Below are 24,134 nucleotides of genomic sequence, written 5' to 3' on the forward strand. Positions count from 1 at the left end.
GCTAAAATAAGCTTGTGATTAAAGATAATCACATTGTTATCAGGACCACAAAAATAATTTAAACTAGTACTAATTAGATACTCTACATTTGCCTTCTTGTCTGAATTAGGACTATAATACTGATGTTTAACAAACAGGGTTTAAGAGAAAACGTGGTTATGGCTATGAATGCAGTACTGGACCTCTCTTTGGTTTGGCAAACAAAGCAGTGACAGAAAGATGAAGCTGAACAAACTCAGCCTAGGATCAATGTGCAGGTTTTTAAATCAACTGTAATTTAACTGTGGAAGCAATATACCACAAGAAGTGGATAACTGTCCCCACCTCAAAGTTTGAAATCACTTTCATTTTTGTTTGTTTTCCTAAAACATATGCTGCAGTTCAAATAGGACATAATTCAGAAAGCCAAAAGCATTTATTTTATACAGCAGGTCAGATTGGGTGATCAGAGAAGTATCTGCTGGCCTTATATCAAGCCAACTATAATAATTCTATGCACATCTCTGATGGATGAAAAATAGTTATCTGTTCAAATTCAGCTGCAAGGTTGCCACATATCATGAGATAGCTATAACTCTTCTGGCCTATAACAATTCTTCAAAATAAACTGTTGGAATGTCAAAAATGTATGTGGTTTATTCAGGCTTTAGGTTTTTGTTTATATTAATGTTTATGACAAAAAGAATACCTGGCAGAATGTTTGTCAAGGGTGTCTGGGTTAAAGTGAAGACCAAACCATTAGAAGTTYGTGCATGCCCCCACCTCAATCCTTGCCATGTGGCTTGCTCTGCTGTTAGTCTAGCATCTTCTGCTTTTAGTCTGATATCCTCTCCCCATACATTTCTAGTCCAAAGAACTGCCGCAGTACTATGGGAAATGTATCTCAAAGTACTATGAGACAGACTGGAAAGAAGCAAGGCTACCATCAGGGAGTCCAGGAAGCAAGGCACAAGTGGAGCTAGTGCTGTTTCAGTCCAGGTCAAGACAGATCTGAAAAGGCTAAATACAATTCTCTACTCCAAAATTCTCTCACTGGTATCATCCATGTTATCCTGCAGGACCCCTAATTTGCACTGAGCAATTATGGTTTGAATTAACCGTCGAAGGGCAGCTATCGCTTCCTAGGATTCGGGTTTACTCATAAGACTTCAAGGACGGTGGCAACATTCTGATACAACACACAAAGACGTTAAATTTGAACATTCTGGAGTTACAAAATGCACACCTTTAGTACTGAATTTTTACTGATGAAGAAAGAATAAACTGCTAAGAAAAGTGAAGTTGTTCAGCATAAACTGAAAGCAAGTCTAGGAAAATGGGCTTTAGCAGTGCTTCCAGGCAAAATACTGGTAAAAAAGTACTAGCACGTAAAAAGCAGCCACATAGTAACAGCTTAACTTAAATATGTCTACACTGAAGGTGTCTACTGGCATGGTTACATCCATCAGGGAGCAGGCTTGCTATCACACCAGTAATCTAGACACCGGGGCTGGCAGAAGCCATACTGTAAACATAGCTGTACTGTTAAGTATTTCAGTCATTTCTATATTATACTGTAGACATTTTTTGCAGCATTTTCTTTGCACCATTTTGTTAATCGTAAATTAGAAATTCATAATGAGTTCAGCTAAATTTGTGAAGTAAGGATACCAAATCATGGAAAATAGCTGTAAGAATGAAAGTAACTCCAGGTCAAAGATAGAATACAGGGAGAGGTCAGACTTAGCTTGGAAAGCTAGAAAAGTCCAGAGAGTTGAAAAAGGCACAAGATGAAATATGTTCTAGCAGCACATGAAGATACACTGAAGATACACTTCAAACCTGTCAGTATTCCAGTGTTCACAAGTATCAGTAGAGTCAAAAAATTCTTATAGATGCAGATTTCATGCCTTCACCATGCACATACATGTTTCATAGGGAGCAGCCTGTATTTTGTCATTATTAGGAAGGAAGATTATGTCACTGTGGTAATAAAATTATGCAACACTGCAAATTAACTCATAAAGAACTAAGATCTATATTAACATTTTCAATGGTAGTTTGCAGATATGAATTTCAATGTTGATGTATTTAGACAGGGTTTTTTTTTTTAATCTTTGATTGTTTGTAAAAGAAAATTATTAAGGATTAACAACAAAAGAAAAGCATATACTGCTACAGATGTTTTCTATTTCCTGAAAATAAGGACTTCTTCCTCTACTGGTATTTACTAACTGAGAAATGCTTGAGTTACAACAACCAAATTGGGATTTTGGAAACCACCACTTAGATTATGGTGCCTAACAGAAGGCCAGGGGTCTAACTGTGGCATGGCAGTCTCTAAAATGCAGTCAAGAGAGTTACGAAGAAAAATTATATTGACATAAAATATAACAGGGTTTCCTGAGTCATGTTGTAATTCTTAAAGGAAGCGTAGAGCTATGAAAGCAGAAGAAGGTGAAAGAAAACAAGATTTAAGATTCAATATGAAATGCATTTTTTAGTAAATGCTTTATAAAGGGTCTGAACAAACTGTTTCTTTTTGTCTTATGTTTTGTTTAAACAATCTCATAATGTTCACATTTTTCTCACCATTATTTGTGCTTTACAAACTGAAATTTATATGTATTTTAGGAGGCAAGATGTTGGCCAAAACCTCAGTTGAGATGAAGAGTTCCAGCCAGGAAGAGGATAGTACTCTGATGTACTCCAAGAAGAACGCCTACCATGACTAAGGAGCATGCTGATCATGTCCCACCTCTTTACTTCTGCACTTTCTCATCTCCTGTTTCCTAACCACATCACAGTGTAGAAAAAAGGAGCTCTGCCTGTTATACTGTCTACTTCCATGCTAGACTGAGTAAAAAAATCTAGGAAACAGTTGGTATTAAGCATCTGAAAACATTTTGAAGAAAGTGTCTCCCACACACACTAAGTATAGAAAGTTCAAAGAGAATGGGAGTGAGAAGTGAGAGCAGCACATGTCAGAAAAAACAGCTAGCTACTCCTCCTCAATTCTGTGTCTTACCTCAGGATAGAGCAAYATCTTCAAACTCATCACCATTCAACACATCTTTATACATTTTTTGTAGGGCTGAAGCAGGTGGATGTAATGTTATATAATTATTCATCTGCAAATGTCTCTCTAAGAAAGCGTTTATAAAGGGCCTTTGTAGTGCACAACTGCCTAATGTGAGGGAACAGGCAAAGACTCTTAAGTAGAGTTTATATCACATTGGGTAAGAACATACACTGTATCATGCTATGCTAATGAAAGGGCTGCACACCACTTGAAATTTTGAAATCCATGACATAGGTAGGCTGCAGAGCATTGGTTGGACACTATCATTACGAATGGTGGTATGCGATTCAGCACAGCAAGGGTACTTAAGAGGGCACAGGCATAAAGGACCTCTCTTCAGTAATTGAAAAACTGCTAAATCAAAGACTGTAGCATTATCACYGGTCCTACTCCCCCAAGATTGAGTGCTGTCATGTCCATAACCTATCTTACATGGAAGCACACAGTTAACACCCTCAGTCAAGACCATACAGCTGATGATACAATCCTAATCTACAAGCAGAAGGGGACTGCATAACTGAGTCAAGTGATGCAGAGAATGAACCATGCCAACAGTGCTAAATCTCTCCCTTGCAAATAACCAGTTGGCAGCTTTCCCTGAATTATTGATGCCTGTAGTAATGAACTAAACAAGGAGAGGGCACTTGCCCAAGCTCTGCAGCATGACTGTCCACACCATCAAACATRGAGCACTGCTTCTGGCATGATTTTGGCTTGAGCCACACTACACTGTCTGAGACGATGCCCAGCCCTGGTCAGAGATTAACTTGGGCCATGGATGCAGCAATAGAGCACTCTGGATGCAGCTATCCTTTTGGGTGGGGTAGGAGTATTGCTGAAAGGCCATGAGCTTTTGCTGCAGCAGTTGACCTCTAGGCCAAAACATGGTCCTGACCACTTTTTAGTTACTAAAATAGGTGTAGTCTTATGAGCTATAGGAGGAATTCTAATCTCTCTCTAGCTGTCTACAAGCCCAATTATGTATGTGGGTCTCAAGGTCTTACTGTTTTGTGAAGGTCTCTGTAACAACATGTATGAATGGCTCCTTTGGTTATCTCTTTGCAACTCACTCAGAATTGCTTCTGAGCCAATGTTAAAAGTTTATAGTGCTGGTGCTCTTTCTTCATCTTTCCTCTAACTAACTGTAAATTTAAGGGGCTTCTCATCAATTTTTAACTGCTTTGGTAAAACAATGTTAAACTGTTCAGTTGTGGCTTTATTCAGTTCACTTCCATTCAAGTGGAAAAAACCTACAAGCTTTTAAATTTTTATTATTTAACAGAAAATGTAAGTTTTCAGTAAGTACAAAGTGTTGTTCTAGTAAAATTCACACATATTATTCCTTATATATTTATTAYACATGTACTACATTGATCACTGTATATTAACAGATTAAATCAGATTATCTGATGGGGCATGCATTTATTATATCCCTTGATTTATGGAAAAAAGTGTAAAATCAGTTATCGGATTATAGTTGCATACTTAAAGGTTACCACAGATTTGTGAGAAATAAATCACTATTTGGAGAACTCTGCCAGAATAATTTTAATTAGTGCTTTAGAGACACTTTAGTGTATCAGATTTTAACTTCAGCTCTCACACATTTCTGTAACTCAAATTTGCTACAAATATGTAGGAATGCAAGAAACTTGCTGTAAAACAGGAACATTATTTTAATATAAGACTGGTAACTGATTAAAGCTATTTTATATATTCGTGTAAAATTGTCACACGTTCATGTCCTCTTTCCCTGCTACCTATCCTGAATACATATCATAGAAATTAAAAGACATGAGAATTTAATGAAAGAGGAAGAAGGGGAAGAAAATTGCCTTGCAGGCTAAGAAACAGTATGAAGAACATTAACAGAATTTTCATAAAAGACATGCCTTTGTTCAAATTAAAATTAAAAATTTTAAGCAATTATGCCAAACCCTGTAAGAAGAATAATGAGGTTTTTCCTAGGACTTAAATGGGCCTGGACTTTTTGACTCAGGTGCTATATTCATAAGTCTTATTGGCAGTTCTAAATCGCTTCTTCATATCTTACATCTTTTTAGAATAGCAAATAAGAGCCTTACTTTGTAAAATTTCTCATCTCGCCTCTTTTCTAAGAATTGTAAGAATTCTTTTCTAGAATTCTAAGAATTGCTAAGAATTTTCATTCTGCTAGGTGAGCAACAGTCATGCTTGTTTCTGAAAAAAAGAAATATTAAATCCTACAGAAGATACTTCACAGTTCTCTGGATGTTGTCAAAAGAATTAAAACAGAGGCAGAACAAATGCTATATATTGATATACTGTTTGGGAACACCAGAACAGAAGATTCTATTGAATACATCCCTTTGATAAGWAAGCATGCAATGTTGTTACTTTTTTTTTTTTTTTATGTTAACGATAGCTGCACAGGACAGTAATTCAAAAATATATAGGTGAAAATCTGATCATTTCAACAATACTTCAAGACAGTATGTATGCACATGCTTGACCAAACGTAGAGCAGCATGTTAGCCTGGGACTGTAATATAGGTTTACAGCTAAGTATAAACTGAATGTTGTCATGAATGCGCTGCTTTCCTGAATTATATTTACTCTTTTTCTGTGTGTGCTTTGTCATGACAAACTGTCTCAAAACTCTTATTATGTTTATTCTTAACCTTAAAAAAAAATTATAATCCCCCTTGCCTTCAGATATATAGAACACAGCTTCTTTAATGTAAGAGATTCTCTCCCTGAAGAAAATGACAGTATGGGTAAAACATGAGCCCACAAGATTTCAGGAGGTTAAGCCTACCTCACTACAACACAGTCCAGTAACATATACCGTGCAGATAAAGTAGTGTGTTGCATTTGCTTATCACACTTACAATAGGATAAAAAACTAGCTTTTTGATCTACAATAACTGGTCAAAATTTAAATCTAAGCTATCTAAACTCCATCTATGAAAGACATATGATAGGTGGGTTTGCAGAGGGAAAGCTAATTTGCCTCCCTTTAGACCTCTTCATTCCCATTCTTTCCTTTCCATACATATATGATTTCATCTACCCCTTCRGGAATATAGGCACAATTTTTTTCTATTCTTTCAACAGTTTCTCCAAAATTTTCCTGTGATATCACCATAAGAGGATCAAAACAGCTAAGCAGGACATATCTTTCACAAGCAATAAGGAAAGCAATAATCTTACAATTCACAGCAAATTAGCCCTGCTTTTATTTCATATAAACTTTAATGGTGGAATTCTTCTAGAAATAAAAGAAACAGAATGGAAAAGAAAATCAGAAAAAATGAAAGAATTATGTTTAAAAATTCGTGTTAAAATACAGGAAATAAGCATAGATAATTTTCTTTGCAAGCAAAATTCCATCACTCATTCACTATATGTACAGGCATTTTCAGAGAGCTATACTAATTTTATCTTTTAAAAAGAGAATAAATGTCATTGCTGAACTCATTCTGTCAATTACAGGACTGCAGCAGGACTTGAGATCCACTGTTTTACATAATATGATTGTACAAAATAAAAAGTGTTTTGGCATTGAAATAGTTCCATAAAAGAAACTGAATTAAAGTGAATTTAATAAACATTCTCAGCAAAAGCAGACCTCTCCAGAAATAGCTATTATTCCATTTAACACAAGGCAAGAAAAGTTTTAAATATTTTCAGGTTTTTCTTTTTCACTGAGAATAGCATCATCAGGACCAAAACAAAACTTAATGTCTTCTGTTTCATCTTTACCTAGGTGATCATGATGCTCAGCTAATATAAACCAAAAACATTTTATGGATTTCAACAAGCATTAGCATATTAAAGATTCTCCTAGTTTATATGAGGATAATCTCATACATACATAGACATCTACCACAAAGCCAAAAGTCTAAGTTCACACCTAGCTGGCTACCTGATTCTAATCACTGCTTTTCATCCATAATTTCTCTGGTCCCACTAACCCACATACATGCATTTTTTATACGTAAATGCGTATCAAGGATCAGATTACAAATCCTTTGCTCACACATACTGGACAATCAGGCTGATTGATTTCTGTGATATTACCTGTACAGTTAGATATCTTTTTTTTGCAAACACAGGAAGCATGACATGGCCCTAGCTATTCTGATTCTCATCTAATCATATTAACTTGAATGAAAACTGCTTAAATGGCTATTGATATCTTGAATTTTAATCAGCATTGTATAAAAATTTTGGCTTCCTTAAGCCAAAGGTATCAGTCCTTAAGGTATCAATTTTTAGGGCTTTTTCTTCATTAGAAATGGCAGGCAAAAATAATACAACCTATTATATTTCATCTTGCAATCATTGGTTCTAAACTGTCCAATCACTAGAAACCATCTAATGGAAAAAAATAAATGAATTTTCCTTAAAATACCAGAGTTAGAATTGAATGAAATAGATCTTTTATACAACAGAACTTTGGGGGGCTATTGCTGACTTATGTTGCAAAGTTGCATAGTTAACAGAACTATACAGCTAATGCTGCGACTGATTTTTCGACCATTGAAAATACAGATTTCTTTTTTAAAATGGAGGAAGATTTACCTTAATATCAAAAGCTCCTGGTTGACCCACTTGGTTATAAAGTTCCAGCTGGTTCTTGACAGGTGTTACCCACAGTATCAGCTGATTTAACTGATGTTCAAATTGGATGAAATCCTTTAGCAGAATCTCTATTTCTTTTTGTTTCTCTGGAAGATCTTTGGACACCTGAAAAAATACCACAAGTTGGTTTTGTGAGGGAAAAAAATGCAACATAAAGCAATTTAACACCATGCATATAAACACATACATAAAATGTTAAGAAAACATAAATAAATGTTAGACACTGATGGGAAGAAGGGGTAGAAGGAGAGTAGAAACACCAACCAAATTATGATGACAAGTTTCTTGCAAGTCTGTCACACACTCTCTTTCCTCAAAAATGGTGTTAACAGACTTCTCATTTCTTGATTATTCTGCTATTTTACTGGTAGTACACAAAAAGTTTGTTTTCTCAGTATGTGAAACGGCTTTCATGTTCAATTTTTAATCAGGAAGAGCAATAGCAAATATAAAAATGTGAAATTCATCATTTGAATGATATCTAACCTCTCTTGATCTCTTGAATCGGGAAACTCATAAGTATGTGTTTTCTTACAAGGTGTTTAGAATTGCCAGCTGAGTCCAAATATAGATGAGCAGATGCATACAGAGAAGAAAAATAATGAAGAAATATATCTTCAATACTGATCGGTACATTTGGGTCTCTCATTTGCATTCCAAGTAGTCAGATTTTAAGCAAACACATTCTTCTATGCCAACAGGATTAGAAATTAAGACTCAGTGAATGGCACAGTACAAGCCCAACAGCACTGAAGCATTTGGAGTAAATATAGAGACAGTTTGGAAATAAATAAGCCAGCCCAAAGCTCCATGTCCTTGCTAGATTGTTTTCTGTAGATAGAGAGGTGAGGTGTCTCTATACTATGGGCAACACTACAAACCTGTATTAGGGGGAGAAAACATGTTCACTTAAAAAAAMCCCAACACAACAGCAAGTACAAGGGCCAGGCAGGGACAGGAAAATACGGCAATTAAGTATTAAAATCAGCCTAGAAGTTTGGTTAGCTTTCTATACTAAAAAAACGAGGTTTCTCTATGATGTTCATTGTTTCTAAGCACACATTTTTATTGCAACACCTCTTTTAAAAGTACCAAAACACAGGAGGTTTCTGATAAACACAATAAAATGTAAATTCCCTGTGGAGTTAAACTGTATTAATGGAAGTATTGCTAACACACTGCCTGGCTACAAAAGTGTTACTGATGTGTACTAACTTCTAATCCCTAATGACGCTATTTAGGGAAGACAATAAATCTAAATCCACTAGAGACAGGAAAGCAATGAAGGTTTCTGAAAAAAAAACAGTGGAGGGCATGGGAAGAAAACAACAGTCTCATGATACATAAGTTTTCTCACAAATTCTGTTTGAAAATACTGATTTGTTGGTACTAAAATAACCCGTCTATATATATTCTATATATGATTTATTAGACCATACTTAAATGATATTTGTAATTCATGATCTTGATTTGCCATACATTAAATAATTTTCATTGTTCACTGTAGCCACACCATAATATCCTAATAAAAACGGACCAGTAAGTCAAATCACTTTTTGTATCTTCTTAATCTTGTTAAATAAAATAAAAACTCTGCTTTTCCATAATGGACCCTGATGTGAAAGAAAGTAATTAAAAATGCAATCATTTCCCTTATGTGCAAATCTCTGTGCAGATCTTGGCCTAATTTCACAGATTAGTTTCATCTTTCTTACAACTTTTGAATGTTAATCTCTAATGTTTAGTAGCTTTAATATTAACATAAACAAGTGCCACAGAAATACTGTTGAAAGTAAATAGGTAATCATAGGATAAAAATAATAAAAATCCAAGCTGATGTCTGAAGGTTTGAAATTTATATTAATCTGGTTCCAAATTAACATTTATCAAGCATATTGGTTGTATTAGAAGAGAGACAAACATAAATTTGGAGAGTTTTTTTGAAAGAAGAAAAATGTAACTGATTGTTACAYGTTACATCTTACATGCTATTGTATGGAAAACACAGATTCTTAGATTCAGGATCTCAGGGCTTTTTTTTGTTTCCTTATTTGTTTTTAAACTCTGTCAAGCTGCCTGATCAAATTACAATCTGATGAGATTAAGGGAATTACAAATCCTCCTATCAAGCCACGGTACTGCTGCAGACTGTCTCAGGTGGGACAGTTTGTTTCCTCAGCTAATTGTACAGCACACCAGAAACATACCATGCGAAATCCTCCATCGAGTAATGGACATGGRCATGTTCATTGGGTCTCTCACTTTGTGCCCCCCTGTGCAGAGGAGAACAGAGGCAGGCATGGAGATGGGGTGCACCAGGCCACGTTCCCCCTCCAGCCCCTTCAGACTTCCCTACTTTTTTACTTACAGTCTTTCCATCCCAAATCCCATCAATTATGGGAATTCCTTGACAAGCTTCTCGAGGCCCTGGAGAAGGTTATTCACAGCTGCAGGAGAAAGAGTCCCACTCCGGAGGTGGGATCCTGATGCCATTGGACCTATTGCCAATTCATTGTCCTCTCCAGTCTCTGGGCTCTCTCTCCTGGTTCCTTGGATGCCTCCAGGGAGGTGYGAGCACAGACTAGGGTCCCACTCCAGTTATCTTTTTCACATTTTTGACTTTTTGGCCCCTTGCTCCCCCATTCAGCTTTTTTTCATTTGTTGTCTCAGGTAACCATTTGATGTCTACCCAGTTTCATCTCCTTTAGTATTTTATCTCCTTCCCTTCCATTTAGAAAAGGCTGTTAGGTTTTATCAGAGGAGGGTTGATGTCCTCTCCTAAGAGGGAAAACCAAAGCAAACACTAGCCCTAAGCTGACACCTGCAGAAGAGAAAAACAGGGCAAACACATAGATGCTTTCCCTCAAATCTGCCCATGTCTGAATATAGGTCTGATGAAGGTAGAGAGAGTTACACACTGGCAAAAAAGGGTACAAAAGCTTTCTAAAATCCAGATTTTTCCTTTGCACATGGATGAATATTTTCAACATTGCTTTATTTGGCAGCAGATCACCACAGAAAACATACCTTGGTTTGCAATGAAAAGAAAATTAAATTTGAAAATGGAAATGACAACAAAAGTATGGATTATTCCTTCAAAGAAAAAATTCTACATCAAAGGACTACATAATTTCAATGATATGTGTCAAAACATAATTCTTAAAGCATGTGATGCATCTAAAATTTTGTACTTTAGTTCAAGTGTTAATTAAGTTAGACTAATTGGGAGTTTAGTATTTGAATATAGAAAAGATTTAAGCTCTATATTGGGAAACAGCAGAAGATCCTAATTTTACAAACTGACACAGGTCTTCACAATACTTATTCTAATCTTAAAACATCAGACCTTTTCTCAGTTATTTAGTTCTGTGTGTTGTACGGTTTTACTCTTTTCATTAAAATTCTTTAAAAATACAAATAAAATAACAGCAGAAAAATGGTAAAAAAACTTTGGAAACACAAAAATACCCTGTGAAACTTGAGCAATTGCCTTATTTCAAAGTCTTTATCCACATATTTTCATTATTTCTCCTCATAAATTCTAACAGTACTTACAGTGGTTGTTTCTATTCCATCAGAACCTCATGCCTTGGATGATCTTCCTTCATAAGAAGCCTAAATGATCCACTATTAGGTTCTCTCCACCCCTACCCCAATCTGATCACTTTGGTGCAAAAACATATAATTGTTCAGTTTGGCCACCTGCATCTCCTCAACCATTTTATGTGCTCCAGTCTTTCACTGCTATTTCCTACTTTACCTTTAGATACTTTTTTTTTCAGTCTTTACCTTTAGATACTATTTTTCAGTCTACACATATAGGTGTGTGCATGTACTATGGGATGAATTAGAGCTGAGCAAGTGGAAAGTGATACCAACTCATACAATAACAGTAAGTATAAAGGGCAGGGAGAAGTTCCATAAGGTATATCAACTGATGTTTTACATCATATTCCTTGTTCTCTCTTCTTTTTAATTCCTTATGAATATAGAGAAAGGCGATTTCAGCGTCAATTAAAATAACTGTGAAGTTACAGTTCGATTCTGTAAGTCAGAAACATAGTCAAAACCAAAAGGCTGAAATTAACTATGTAGAGATAGTAAGTTACATTTTAACAGTGGGGAATAGTTTTACAAAGGTCAGATATGTTATTGCAAGTGAATAAACTGGATAAATTACATGTTTAGGAAGGCATCATAATTATCAGTAGCTGCTACCTGATAAAAGTAAGCAAAGCCACTGGAAATGACTCACATACATAACATTTCAAGTGACCAATGCCTGATTTTGAATACTTTCCCTCTCTCTCACAAGTCAACGTCGAGGTCATTTCTTATTTAACTGAAATAACTGAAGAGAAGATAATGCAGTTACTACCCAGCTACGTGGGAATATAGATGAGGGCATGCATCTCTCCAACATATCCTTTGTAAGAAAAGAAACATGGCAGATTTTCTAATGAAGAGCGGAAGAAAAAAAACACACAAAATCTCCAAAATTTTAACAGCAGTGGAAATGTTTCCTACCCAACTCTTTCTTTCTTTCTTCTTTTTTTAATATTAGATAAAATATTTGCTTTCTCTTGCTAGCTCTCTCACTAGCCTCCCAATAACAAAGCAGCACTTATAAATGGATCTTATTTTGACAAATCTGATATAGAATTAAAATCTCGCTTTCTTGATATACAAAATATGATAAACTGAAATGAATATAAGCAAAAGTATGTGAAGACTGTTATGTTTTTTCTTGCACTCCTGGCTTGGCAGAGTCCCTCTGACTATACAAAGCACCTCATAAGAATGGGCTCCTATTGTATGATAACTGGCAGCATCAGGTTTTAAAAAATTCACCGTTGTTTGCAWATAGCAAAACGGAGAACATACAGCTCTCTACACAAGCTACTTTCCTTACTGAATGTAAAACAAACAACAGCTTCTAGTTTACTATCCCATTTTTGCTAAAATGCAAATAGTACAAAAAAAATTAGATAGGTGATTATACTGCAATCAGCCCACAGCACAACTGGACTGAAATCAGGTTTCTATATTGTCCAAGCCAGAATCTGGATAAAAAAGAAATAGCTAAAGCCATAACAACTATTCAATACAATCCAGACTTAAGAATGACTCACAAGTGACACTTCCATAAAACTAGCACAATGATTACATAAAATAGCAGTTTTTATAGTCACTGTTCAGAAAGTTTTATCTGCTTAAAATCACCTTCTCTACAGCATGTACAGAAGAATTATTTAAAATGGAAGGAGGAGAAGTTAATTTTTATGCATCATTTCTTCATGAAAAACAATCAATGTAAGAAAGAGCTTCATGTAAGTTCAGTTTAGGATGCCATTTAGTTAATTAACTGAGCCATTTTCATTAACAAACTCAATATTGACTTTAAAACAAAATCTTCTTAATTTCTTTTAAATGATGAATATTTATGAACCATAGTATCTCTAACAAAGTTGGAATTAAGAACACATTACTAGAGGAAGATGAAAGCAGGGTGCTAAAAATATGTATAGAAGATTATTATTTGCAGTATAGCTAGTGTTTCATGTTTCCTTACAAGTCTCCCAAGACCTGACTTTGGCATATGTCTTTTGGATGTTGCTTTTTTTACATGCTTAATTGTATATGTTTAATATTCCCAAGCTTTGTTTTTATTAAAAAGTCCTTTTTCCATTAATGCAAAAGACTAAAACAATTCACCAATTCAATGCACCAAACATAAGTTTCTGCTTCATCTGGCTGTCCTAGCTTTTTCAAAAAACAACCATATCCCACACCCCAATGATTTGTTCAGAGCTTTTCACATGGTAAATACAGCAATATATATCACGATCTTCTGAATATCTATATGCTTTTTACATTTAATATTTATAAACAGTTGATAACACATTCTGCTGTCTACCATCTCAGAGAACCTCCTTTGACAAGGACATTTTCTGAGCGGAAGGCCTCCACCTTAAAATCTCTGCTAACTAATCTGGTCCATGATTTTATTCTTTTCTTTCTCTTTGTCCCTCAATCAGTTCCAGAAAGCCAAAAGCAGTCATAAAAGGTTAACAGTTGGAGAAGATTTTTGCACTGACTCTTAGCAAAGGATCTTGTGACACAAGACAAGAAAATGAATTCTAAATTAAAGTAAAAAGCCCTAATTGTTCTTTCTCCAGTTTACAGCAATAGACATCCATATCAAGTCCCTCAGGCTACATATAGACTGTGAGGCAAGCAAGCTCCAGTGTGTATCCTGAAGCACTGGTTCTCTGCCTGTACATAGTTAACTCAGGCCTGTCAGTCAAAATTTTCTTCCCATGGAAAGCCAAGGAGAAGAGAAAATGGCAGGCTGCAGCACAACTCAGCACTGAGCTGGAATGTGCTGAAGAGGTGGAAGCACTCCCAGGGCTCTCAAAGAACCACAACATTAATTTGCAGGATATCATAAACCCTGGCTGATGTGGTTCAGGCCAATCTCATTCATTAAGCAAACCATGCATCACGATCCTATCTCGCCTTCAGTTCTTTTCATATGACAGACTTCTTCTAGTTCGTTGCTTTGACTCATCACCTTTTTCTGCAGCCCTCCTCTTACTTCTTCTAACAAGATCACACATTATCTGCCTGCTTTACTTGCAAGTCTGTGGCCAGGGCTGAAAGCTTGACTTTCACATGTAATCAGTTCACAGAAGCAGCTTCTATCAGTCACTAGCTAACTAAACACATTGATAGCTTTTTCTATGCTATTTCAAACACCTAAGAGAAGCTTCCCAGAAGCCTTCACAAAACTGTTGTGGAGTTTCTAAAAACTGCCAGAATGCCTGAGAAGCAACACAGAACCAGAAGGCAGTGCAATGGAACAACCCACAAACATTTATGCAACATGTAGCACCTTAAAATGCAAGCTATAGACTTAGTATCCTTATTGGTTTTGTTCACAAAGGTCTCTACAGGAATAAAAAAAAAGCATTTTGTTTGGTAGAGAAGATGGACATAATTGGATCCAAGATTTGAAATATCAATATGAAAAAGGTAGTTTCTGGCTATAAGCTACATAGAGAAGGTAAGTTAAGTAATTAACATACAGATAAACTACAGTAATTCCACATAAACAGGGATTTTCTTGCATTATCTTTGCACAATGTAGATAAATTACAAGGGGATCGAATGTTGTCTACAACTGTATATTTACAGCATATCCTAACAACAAAGAATTTATCCTATTAAAAATTATAGAAAGACAAAAATATTTTGTCATTCCAATTCTAGTGGCTGATCTTGAGTATCAAGTACTGACATGGCTGACAGAAAACAACTAACAATTAATTTGCTTTGATTGTTCTTTAAGAAATACCTGGTTTAGGACTTTGAAGGAGGAGGTGACAACTTTCCATTTGTAAGAACCATGCAGTTAATAAAAAAGTTGAGAGTGTGGCAGCTACCTAAAATAGCAGTGCTCAATGCACAATTAAGTTCAGTATCATAATATAACAATTCTTCTGTGGTAATGATGATGCTGAACTTTTGAAAAAAGTCTTTTTTTAAAATCTGAGCAAGGTGGCCAACAAAAGGCAAGGAAGGGGAAAGGGAACAGGAGACTATGCTTTAAGGCTATTTCAGAACATTCTGTTTGTGGAACAGATACTTTCGCACCTTAAGAAAAAAAAATAAGAGAAAACATGACACTATAAATAGAGAGCGAAGCTGCAATAGTTATAAGAACAGGTTCCCACTTTTAATTCTTTTTTTTTAAGAGCTACAATTTTTTAAAGGGGAATATCCTATCCTGTCTGAAACAATGGTCAGATAAAAACACAAGTCTTTTGGGGGAAGTACTAGCTACAAATTAAACCAGGTAACTCCATCGTCCTTTGCAGAATGACAAAATGTTTGACTACATGTGCTAGATAGTCTGTTGCAATACACACAGGCCCATACAATTTAATTATGATCTTTATCTTGTAAACATCAAATAGTAAAACATTGATTTTAGTTCCCTGTGGTCTTGACAGAACACCTGACATACAGTGACAGGGCCTGTCTTGGAACTGAAGTTTAAAAAAAAACAAACCATTGTCAGTCATTAATTGTCATGTGAACCACTCATTGTATGTGAAATCTCTCTCACATACATAGTTGTTTTGTAACTTATAAAAATGGGTAAGGTTCGGCTCAAGTGCTTTATTTGAAATCAGGTAATTCAAATAGAAAGTTCTCTGTCAGCCCAAATGTTTTCACAATCAGTACTTCTTATATTCAAAATACTTAATATATCTTCTTAAATCGGATTAATATATTTGAGATACATATCCCAAACCAGGATAAAAAGGAATTCATAATACTAAAAGATAGCATAAAATAAAAATCAGTTGGCATGATATATATGTATATATGTACATATACAGATATGTATAAGTATATGAGATACTACATATATATTTATTCATGATTTTAAACATTTATGAGCTTATTGGCTAGTACAGAATTTTCCCCCTGCATGATTGTATTTCATAAACATTTTTAACTCCTTGCTTTAAAGCTTAATGGATAGCAAACAGAATAGCAACATGGCCTTATGAACACATTTGAGGCCTTCATAATGAATACGAAAATAAATAGAAGCGATTTCTTTACGCATCTTCTGTGCATTACTATTAAATGATCTGTGAAGTCATCAATTAACTTAGTTCATCCCCACCTGAAGTTTAAGTTTATATATTCTAAAATCATTTTATTTCTTAAAATCCAGCTAGTGACTAGGTTTAAACATGTGCAAAATGCCTTTGAAGCTGCTATGAATTAACCAAGTTGTCCTTACTGTAGATATTGGTTGGGAGTGGACATAGAAAAGTCTTGGCATTTAGATGACTAATAGGCATATTAATTTGAAAAGAATGCCAGAAAAAGATTATGGGCTGGAGCAAATGCCATGAGGTCCTGAGGGAAAAAACTGAGCAGAGCGTATCAGCTACAACAGGCAGCTGGTTTATCAGGACACACTTCTCAAATGGAGATGTCTTTTATCCTGATACTGATGAGTTTTAAGGAGTGAGCTGAATTAGTGCTGACCTAAGYGACCTGGCCTCAATCTTGGCTGAGATTAGAAGTAAAAAAAAGTTTGGAAATCCATTATAGCTCCCATTCTTGCATATTTCCAGAAACAAACACCATACGAATTTTAGTGTCCTGAAGTGGTAATTAATGAAGGACAATTGAGTTAGACACTATAGCAGTGATGAGTCTGATATAACAACAGGTAAATCAGCTTCTTGGGAGGGAACGAGAGGAGCCTGGCGTCCCAACCAGATTTCCAGGTCCAACAGACATAAGTTTATTTGAACCAGAATATTTCAGATGTTATGTTTAACCAAAACTTCTGAAAGAGCCAGTCACTTTACCTATTTGACACACTTTCTAGTTTCTGTTTAGAAAGGGTAGCAGTAGAAAAGAAGAGCAAGACTAAGAGTAATGTTGGACCTTTAAGAGCAAAACCCCAACATGTAGTTTCTTGAAAGGAAATTCAAACCCATTTTATATCATAGTGGAAAATGAATTTTCCAATATCATATCTGACCTCCAACTTCAATGTTGTGTGACTTTAATGCTACAAAACAATCAGAGAAAAGAAAAACTTTTTAAAAGTTAGATGAAACATACATTTACCTTTTTATACATACCTATAACTAATATCAATATATGAATGGAACTAAAACTGTTCATTAGCTCGTTATACTTTTAATTGCCTTTAAAAATAATAATAATACTAACGATGCATTAAGAGTTGCCAAGTCTATTAATATAATAATATTTATTCAAAACTCTGTAGCAGTTACTATACACTTTTGAGGAAGCTAAGCCAGCATTTTTATCAGAGCTCTCTTCTTGTCTTTTGATAAAATGAATAAAATGTATTAGGATTTCTGATTCGGAAAGCAAATTTAGAAATTGATATTTAAATTTTATATCTAGAGTAACAGCATTCAGGAGAGATGTCTATGAATTAATCAAATGATCTATTTTTCAGAAGTAGACATCTGCTTAATATTAATTACCCAAGATAATTTAGGCATTTTTAGTAAGCTGCTGCTATGAAAGCAGAAATGGGTCCACTCACAGTTTATATCAAAAAAACCCCCCAAAAAACTATGGCTAATAGGACTGTTACACATTTTCTTGTCTAGAACTACAAGATTTGTACAAGATGGTTAGCTTTTACTACCCCTAATTACAACATCACAAACATCACAACTGATATTCATAAACACTTTGCAGATTTACACTTAAGAAAATGAATCCATCTTTTCCTCACAGTATTGCTTTATATGGAAAACTGCTATTTAAGTACATACGCATTTCACTTGCCTAAATGCTGTCTCTTACAGAACATCATTCAGAAAGATCTTATTAGCAGCACACATTGTGGAAACTTTAAAAAATAACAACAGAACAATTCTTTTTTCACTTCACTCCACAAAATGCAAATTTATAGTCTTGTCACACGTAGTAAGATCCTTGTATTCTTCCTCTTTTATGCAGAAATGGACCTGTACTCAGCTCTTCCAGAATCTGTTAAGCCTCTTCCAGGCGAAGTGTGGGAGATTTCAAAGATTGAGCAGTCATACAAATCCACCTCTTACCTCCTGAGACACAGGAAGAGCTAATACAGGCCACAAGGAACAACTGGGGTCACAGAGGTTGTTGTTGGGGTGACTGGGAGGAACTAAATACAAAGGAAGGMATAGAATTAACGGATAACCGAAATGTACTATTTTGATATAAGCCGGAAGAAACCCTGTTAGAAAATCTGCATAATTTTCTTGTAAGCAGTTCCTTCCTACATGTTTTTCCCATGTTGATGAGCAGCATGGCCTGAAATCCACAAATAATACCATGGCAATTTCCAATTTGTTTATTTTTGGCTTTTGCTAAATTTATTATGTTTGCTGTAATATTTCGTTAAGCTTAAAGCCCACCTGGAAAACAAAACTCAGGTAAAACAAATAAAGCTAGAATCTAGTATGTATATAGAACAAAGAATCCTGACTGTTCTAAATATACTCAAAAAATTGTCTCAAAGGAAAAGAAGAGCAAACATTCAGTAGTGTGTCACAAAAGCCCTTGATATTGTATAATTATTGCCCGATTGCTGCAAAAACATTTTGAATATCTTAACTTTTTCCTTGAAGGGACTTCAGAATGACTAAACCTTTCAAATGACAGTAAACAATGTACCGYAGTAGGAGAATATTTATTAATATTTAACAAGATAAAGGAAATTGATGGTGTCATTAATAAAAAGAGAGCTATCTTTTTTTTTCTGCAGGACTCCTGAAATAATGCAGAACAACACCGGTAACCACTTTTATAATGTTTTATGCCTTCAAAATGTTGTAATATCACCAGGTAATTTATTTTTACAACATTCCTACGAGATAGGGAGTTGCACATAGGAAAAACAAAATGACTTCCCTGGCATTTGCAGTCCGTGGGAAGTGACAAGATCAAAATGGGCTCTGTAAAGTATCATACCCAGATATACCATCCATCAGGGAATTACAGAACTAAAAACTTCCTTTTTATGATTCTGTGCTACTGCATCTGTTTATTCAAACTGCCTTATTGTAAAAAAAAAAAAAAGTCTTTTTGTTTAATTTTTACTTTTGTGCTCAGAACTGAGAAAAATGTATATTGCATTTTGTATGTTAATAAAATAAAAATAAACCCATGTAATATTCTGTGCAAAGCACATGTCTGGGGGAGCAGAGAAGGGGGCTGGTGACGTTCCTATTATGCAAGCTATGTTTCACTTTGGCTACCAAAGTTAAAAAGATAGCCTTTTTATGTTTCAGGGAAAAAGGCTCCTCCAGAAGATGTTTCAAGGCTCCATCTAACCTGCTGAAAGCAGAAGTACTTCTGCATGCCCAGTTGCATGCCCTGACCGTATCTTGACCCTACTGCGACAGACCCAGGTGTTCGCAAGGTGTCCCGTTGGCGGCCATGGGAAAGAAGCCTAGGCGGGTGGTTRGACAGAAGTCATAGCGAGCTCCTGTCAGGCCTCTGACATGGGGGAACCAGGACCCTCCGCAACAGAGTTGGCTTCAACTCCAAGTCATCTTCTGAGAAGGTTACCTCTCTCTACGGACGTTCAAGAGGCCCTAAGGAGACCAGGCTTCTAACTGCCACCTAAAGAGAAATGTCTAAAGAACGCAACATAAATACTCATGACAGCTTCCAAATATCATTCTCATTAATCTCTAATCTTTTCTGAATAATGACTCAAGGGCAACCGAGGCACAGTAGATCATGGAAACAGCATGCCTTATGATGTCTTTTGTATACCTCTGGACTTGACACTTTGCCCAGGCTAACTACAACAGAGGTAATTAAGCCTGTTATATATACACTACTGAACCATGGTAYATTCCTGAAGAAATACCAAGATGCTATATTATGCAACTAAAGAAAGATACATACTAAATATGACTAAAGTTAAATCAAGTTGCACCCATTTTTACAGATAATGCTCATTCCAATAAGCTAAACTATTTTCTCAATAACCTTTTTAATTTGTTTCTGCTTTTTAGATAAGAAGAAAGTAGAACAAAGCAATGAAGAGCCTTCCTAATTCACCTCCCTGTCCGTGAAACTCATTGGTTTGAACACAAGCCAGATGAACTGGTCTGGCAGGCTACATGTTACCTACATAGTAGGGATGCTGAGCATCTTCTTTATGGTTAAAATACCAAAATACAATTTTATTCAGCCAGACTGGTTGTCTTCTCTATTCTTAGAAATAAAATATTAAGTTAAATCATGTTATAATAGCCACAGTTCTCTCCTTTGAAGGACTTTAAAACTATCTACATTTCCTTTCTGTCCTTTTATATCACAAGACAACCCTTTAACTTTCACTAAAGCATGTGAATTTCTAATACCCTTATACAGTGAATAACACTCAATTTGCACAGCTTGAAACTGTACTTCAAAACAGTAGAACTTCCCCACGGAACACCTTGAAACAGGATGCTGTTTGTGCTTAAAGCTTACATTAATTTAATGATGTCTGGACAATTTTTTAAAATTTAACAGCCATTGATAGATTCTTCTTCTCCAGACACCATTTGAGCTCATGTATACTTTTGGCATACTATCCTTTCTTCATTTATATGGTCTTCTCCAGGCATCTGTTTTTAAGCATTGTCAGATGGCTAAATGGACGTGGTCAGAAGATATACGGAACTTTTGTTATGTTCTTGTGTAACATGAAATAAATAGGGTACTCTCTTCTTTTAAATTTTAAATCTCTTGGATATAAAATGAACATTGTTCATCTCTTTGACCTCACTAACATGCAAACTGACTTATAAAGAAGACTCCAAAAATCCACATAAAACTGCTGTAGAAATAGATTCTCAGTCATTCTCATCTGTCTTTTGCAAGTGACATCAAACATCCTTTTCCYAACCTGTCTTGATCTGAAAGAAAGCATGATTGGCTATTAACATATTCTACATATAAAGGAACCCACGACATTGTATGAACACTAAACTACACAACATACAGATTATATGCTATATAAACTATAGCATTTGGACCAATAATGTAGAAAATTGTGATTATATTTTAAGGAATTTCCCACTTGTTAGTTTTCCTATCTGGCTCCCTATTTAATCTGACTTTTAGGTGAAATTTTTATATAGTAATAAGTCTCCCCTGAGGATTCATATCTAATCTCCTAGTGTTCAAGAACAGAAACTGCATTCTGTTACGACTGACACTTACATGCAAAAGAATTGTGACTATTATTTGCTTCATTAAGTTTTCAAGGAAAGTGAACATTCTTTCCAAACCCCAAATGATTTTTTATCATACGTGGACTGGGACACATACAAAACCCTGGAACCAAAGCAGGTGGGGTTCAGTTCTCTTTGGTGTTTTTCTCACTGTGATGCTCACTTCTATTTCAGAAAATTTATTTTGTAAATTACCTTTGCCTCAAAGATTTTAATAGATGCAGCAACTATATTTCTCCTTTAAATACCCTGAATGACAAAAGCTTTCTAAAAGAGGTGAGACAACTTTGTTCAACACCACAAAAAACAGAAATGCTATGCCAAATTATGTTCTATGTAACCTTAAAGGCAACTGATCAGCTATATTTTTCCATCAGTGATATTCCAGATATGGCAATTAATTACATATCTATTAGATTTTTTCAATTCTTTCTGCTTCCAAGAACTGCATTAATCTGATTTTAATTTTAGTCTTATCATAAATTCCAGAGAACAGACATGTTATAAAAATTTAGCTTGAAAAAAAAGGAACAATTTTATCAAATCTCTGGATAATCATATTTTTTTAAGACTGTAAAATGCAGTTCTTGCAAAATAACAAAGTTTTTAAAAAAATCAGTGAGTATCGTAACACAGCAATATTCACCTCAATTTAATCTCATTTATATTTTGGTTGGGAATCAAAATTAGCACAGGTGTTTGTAGATACTCAGATTCTTTTCAAATGTGGCACAAGACTTTAAAGTCCTTTAATACTAATTTACCAGATTTAAATGCTGTTGCATCCAAATCTTAATCTTAAATCAGAATAGAGGTGATGTTTTAGTCTAAACCTGATCCACTACCATCTCCTATGTTACAGATAGTAAATAGCCAAATCTTTCAGTGTAAGTTAAACCAACTCATTTTTTTCTATCTACTGCAAATGCCTATACTTATCCTTGATTGTAGGCATTCATGGAGCTATTATAATCCCCCTTTCAAATTACTTCAACTGAACAATAGAAAGAAAAAAACAGATGTCACCTATGCTTCCTTATGTCTTAGGACAGTCTCCATTTCTTTCTGATGGCAATCATTAGGATGACTTACAGTATGGCATATAAAGTGGAACTAAAACTAATGTCTGAAGCTGCTAAAATGACTAAAAATTGCCTTTGATGACCGAGTAGACTGTAGTGCCCAATTTCCATTGTGGTCTAACACTTACAATCCATTGTTTTCAAAATACACAAGAATCTCAATAGCTTTCAATCAACACAGTCAGAATACTTTCAGTATGCATGGCCTAAAAAGTATGAAAGACAGAGAGGGCTTTTTGCTTGTTTGGAAGGTGGAAATAACTCAGGCATTTTTATTAAGTTAGAAATGCTTTAGTCCATACCTTCTTGTTTACATTATTTTTACATTATTTTTACAATCTGTACAAAGATTTTATTTTAATTTAAAAAATAGAAAAAATGTATGGTATTACTAATATTCCCAGAGACTCTAAGACCAATTCTTATGTTAAAAAAAAAMAAATCTCAACTTTTACTTACCAATGGAACTCTTAGCTCTAATGCACAAGCAATGTTTTCCTGTTCACAGCTTGCAAAAAGTATGAAATAAGTGAAAGTGCTTATATTTCTCACTAATTGAATGCAAGGTTTTGCCATCCTTATTCTATGGTTTTTTTTGAATACAATAATACCTGGTAATTTTCTTAAATAATGTGCTATGCAATGCAATTGAAGATTTCAGGTTGTGTTTAAAAGATATAGTATAAACCCAATATATGTTATATGCAAGGCTGCTTAGAGTTCTTATCACCATTGCCAGATGAGAATTTTAAGATGGAAACCAAACTACTAATCATATGATACAACTTACCGGAAGTGGCTAAATTAAACTGTATATCATATTACTCCCTTCCACTGACTTTACTCTTGGAAAAGAATTGCTAACCAACTTGGTTCCAGTGTAATGGAATCTGGATTCAAGATGATGAAGTAAATAATAAACTAGATTTTCTATTTAATCTTCCATACCACCTATGAAACAAATTGTGTTTTGGAATACACAAACACTTCCTACTTCTTCAGTCTCAGAAAAATGAAAGGTTTGTATGGACCAGTAGGAAAAAAAAAAAAACTTAGTCCTTTTCAGAGTGGCTCTCTTAATTCTCCCCTACTCACTCCTCATGAATATTCAACTTCTTTACTGGTCTAAGAAAGTGAATGTTTTTCCAGTTTGAATAACAAGCTGGTAAAAGAGACATGGCAAAATCTTTTTGATTCCCATGCATTGAACAGGAGATCTTTAAAGTCTTACATTATCCTGTGTTTAGGAACAACAGTTCTTCTGCCATAACATGACCAAATTATGGACTTGGAAACCAAAGATTTTTTGCCTTCTCATCAGAAATTCAAAGATTAAGTGGGAAATAAAATTCTTGTTCTCCGAAAAGAAGATTTCTAGGGAAGGCAACTGTTGAGAATAAGGTTCTGCTCCCAGTAAACTGGAAGCATATCCTAGAGTGTATCTGGGAAACAGAAGTCCTTAATTGTCTTTGCAGTGAGGGGGCAAACTTTTTTTCCTGGGACATCCAATCATAAGGTGTAGAGGTCACAGCAAAAATAAGACAAAAATCCCAAAGGGGAAGACCAAGT

At 35.0% G+C, this 24,134-nt stretch overlaps 1 protein-coding gene across 1 annotated transcript in view; it reads right to left on the bottom strand.

The window, feature by feature from the left end:
• Nucleotides 1–24,134, bottom strand: part of LOC112969900 (dystrophin) — a gene marked incomplete at its 3' end in the record, with an annotated part of 817,409 nt that overhangs the window by 290,274 nt on the left and 503,001 nt on the right. Inside the window, exon 43 of the mRNA XM_026073700.1 lies at nt 7,628–7,792. Within this exon, the coding sequence (XP_025929485.1) occupies nt 7,628–7,792 (165 nt within the window). The remainder of the gene's footprint in view (nt 1–7,627; nt 7,793–24,134) is intronic.

This window comes from Apteryx rowi, unplaced genomic scaffold (genome assembly GCF_003343035.1).
Source record: "Apteryx rowi isolate R43461 unplaced genomic scaffold, aptRow1 scaffold_373, whole genome shotgun sequence".
NCBI lineage: Eukaryota > Metazoa > Chordata > Aves > Apterygiformes > Apterygidae > Apteryx > Apteryx rowi.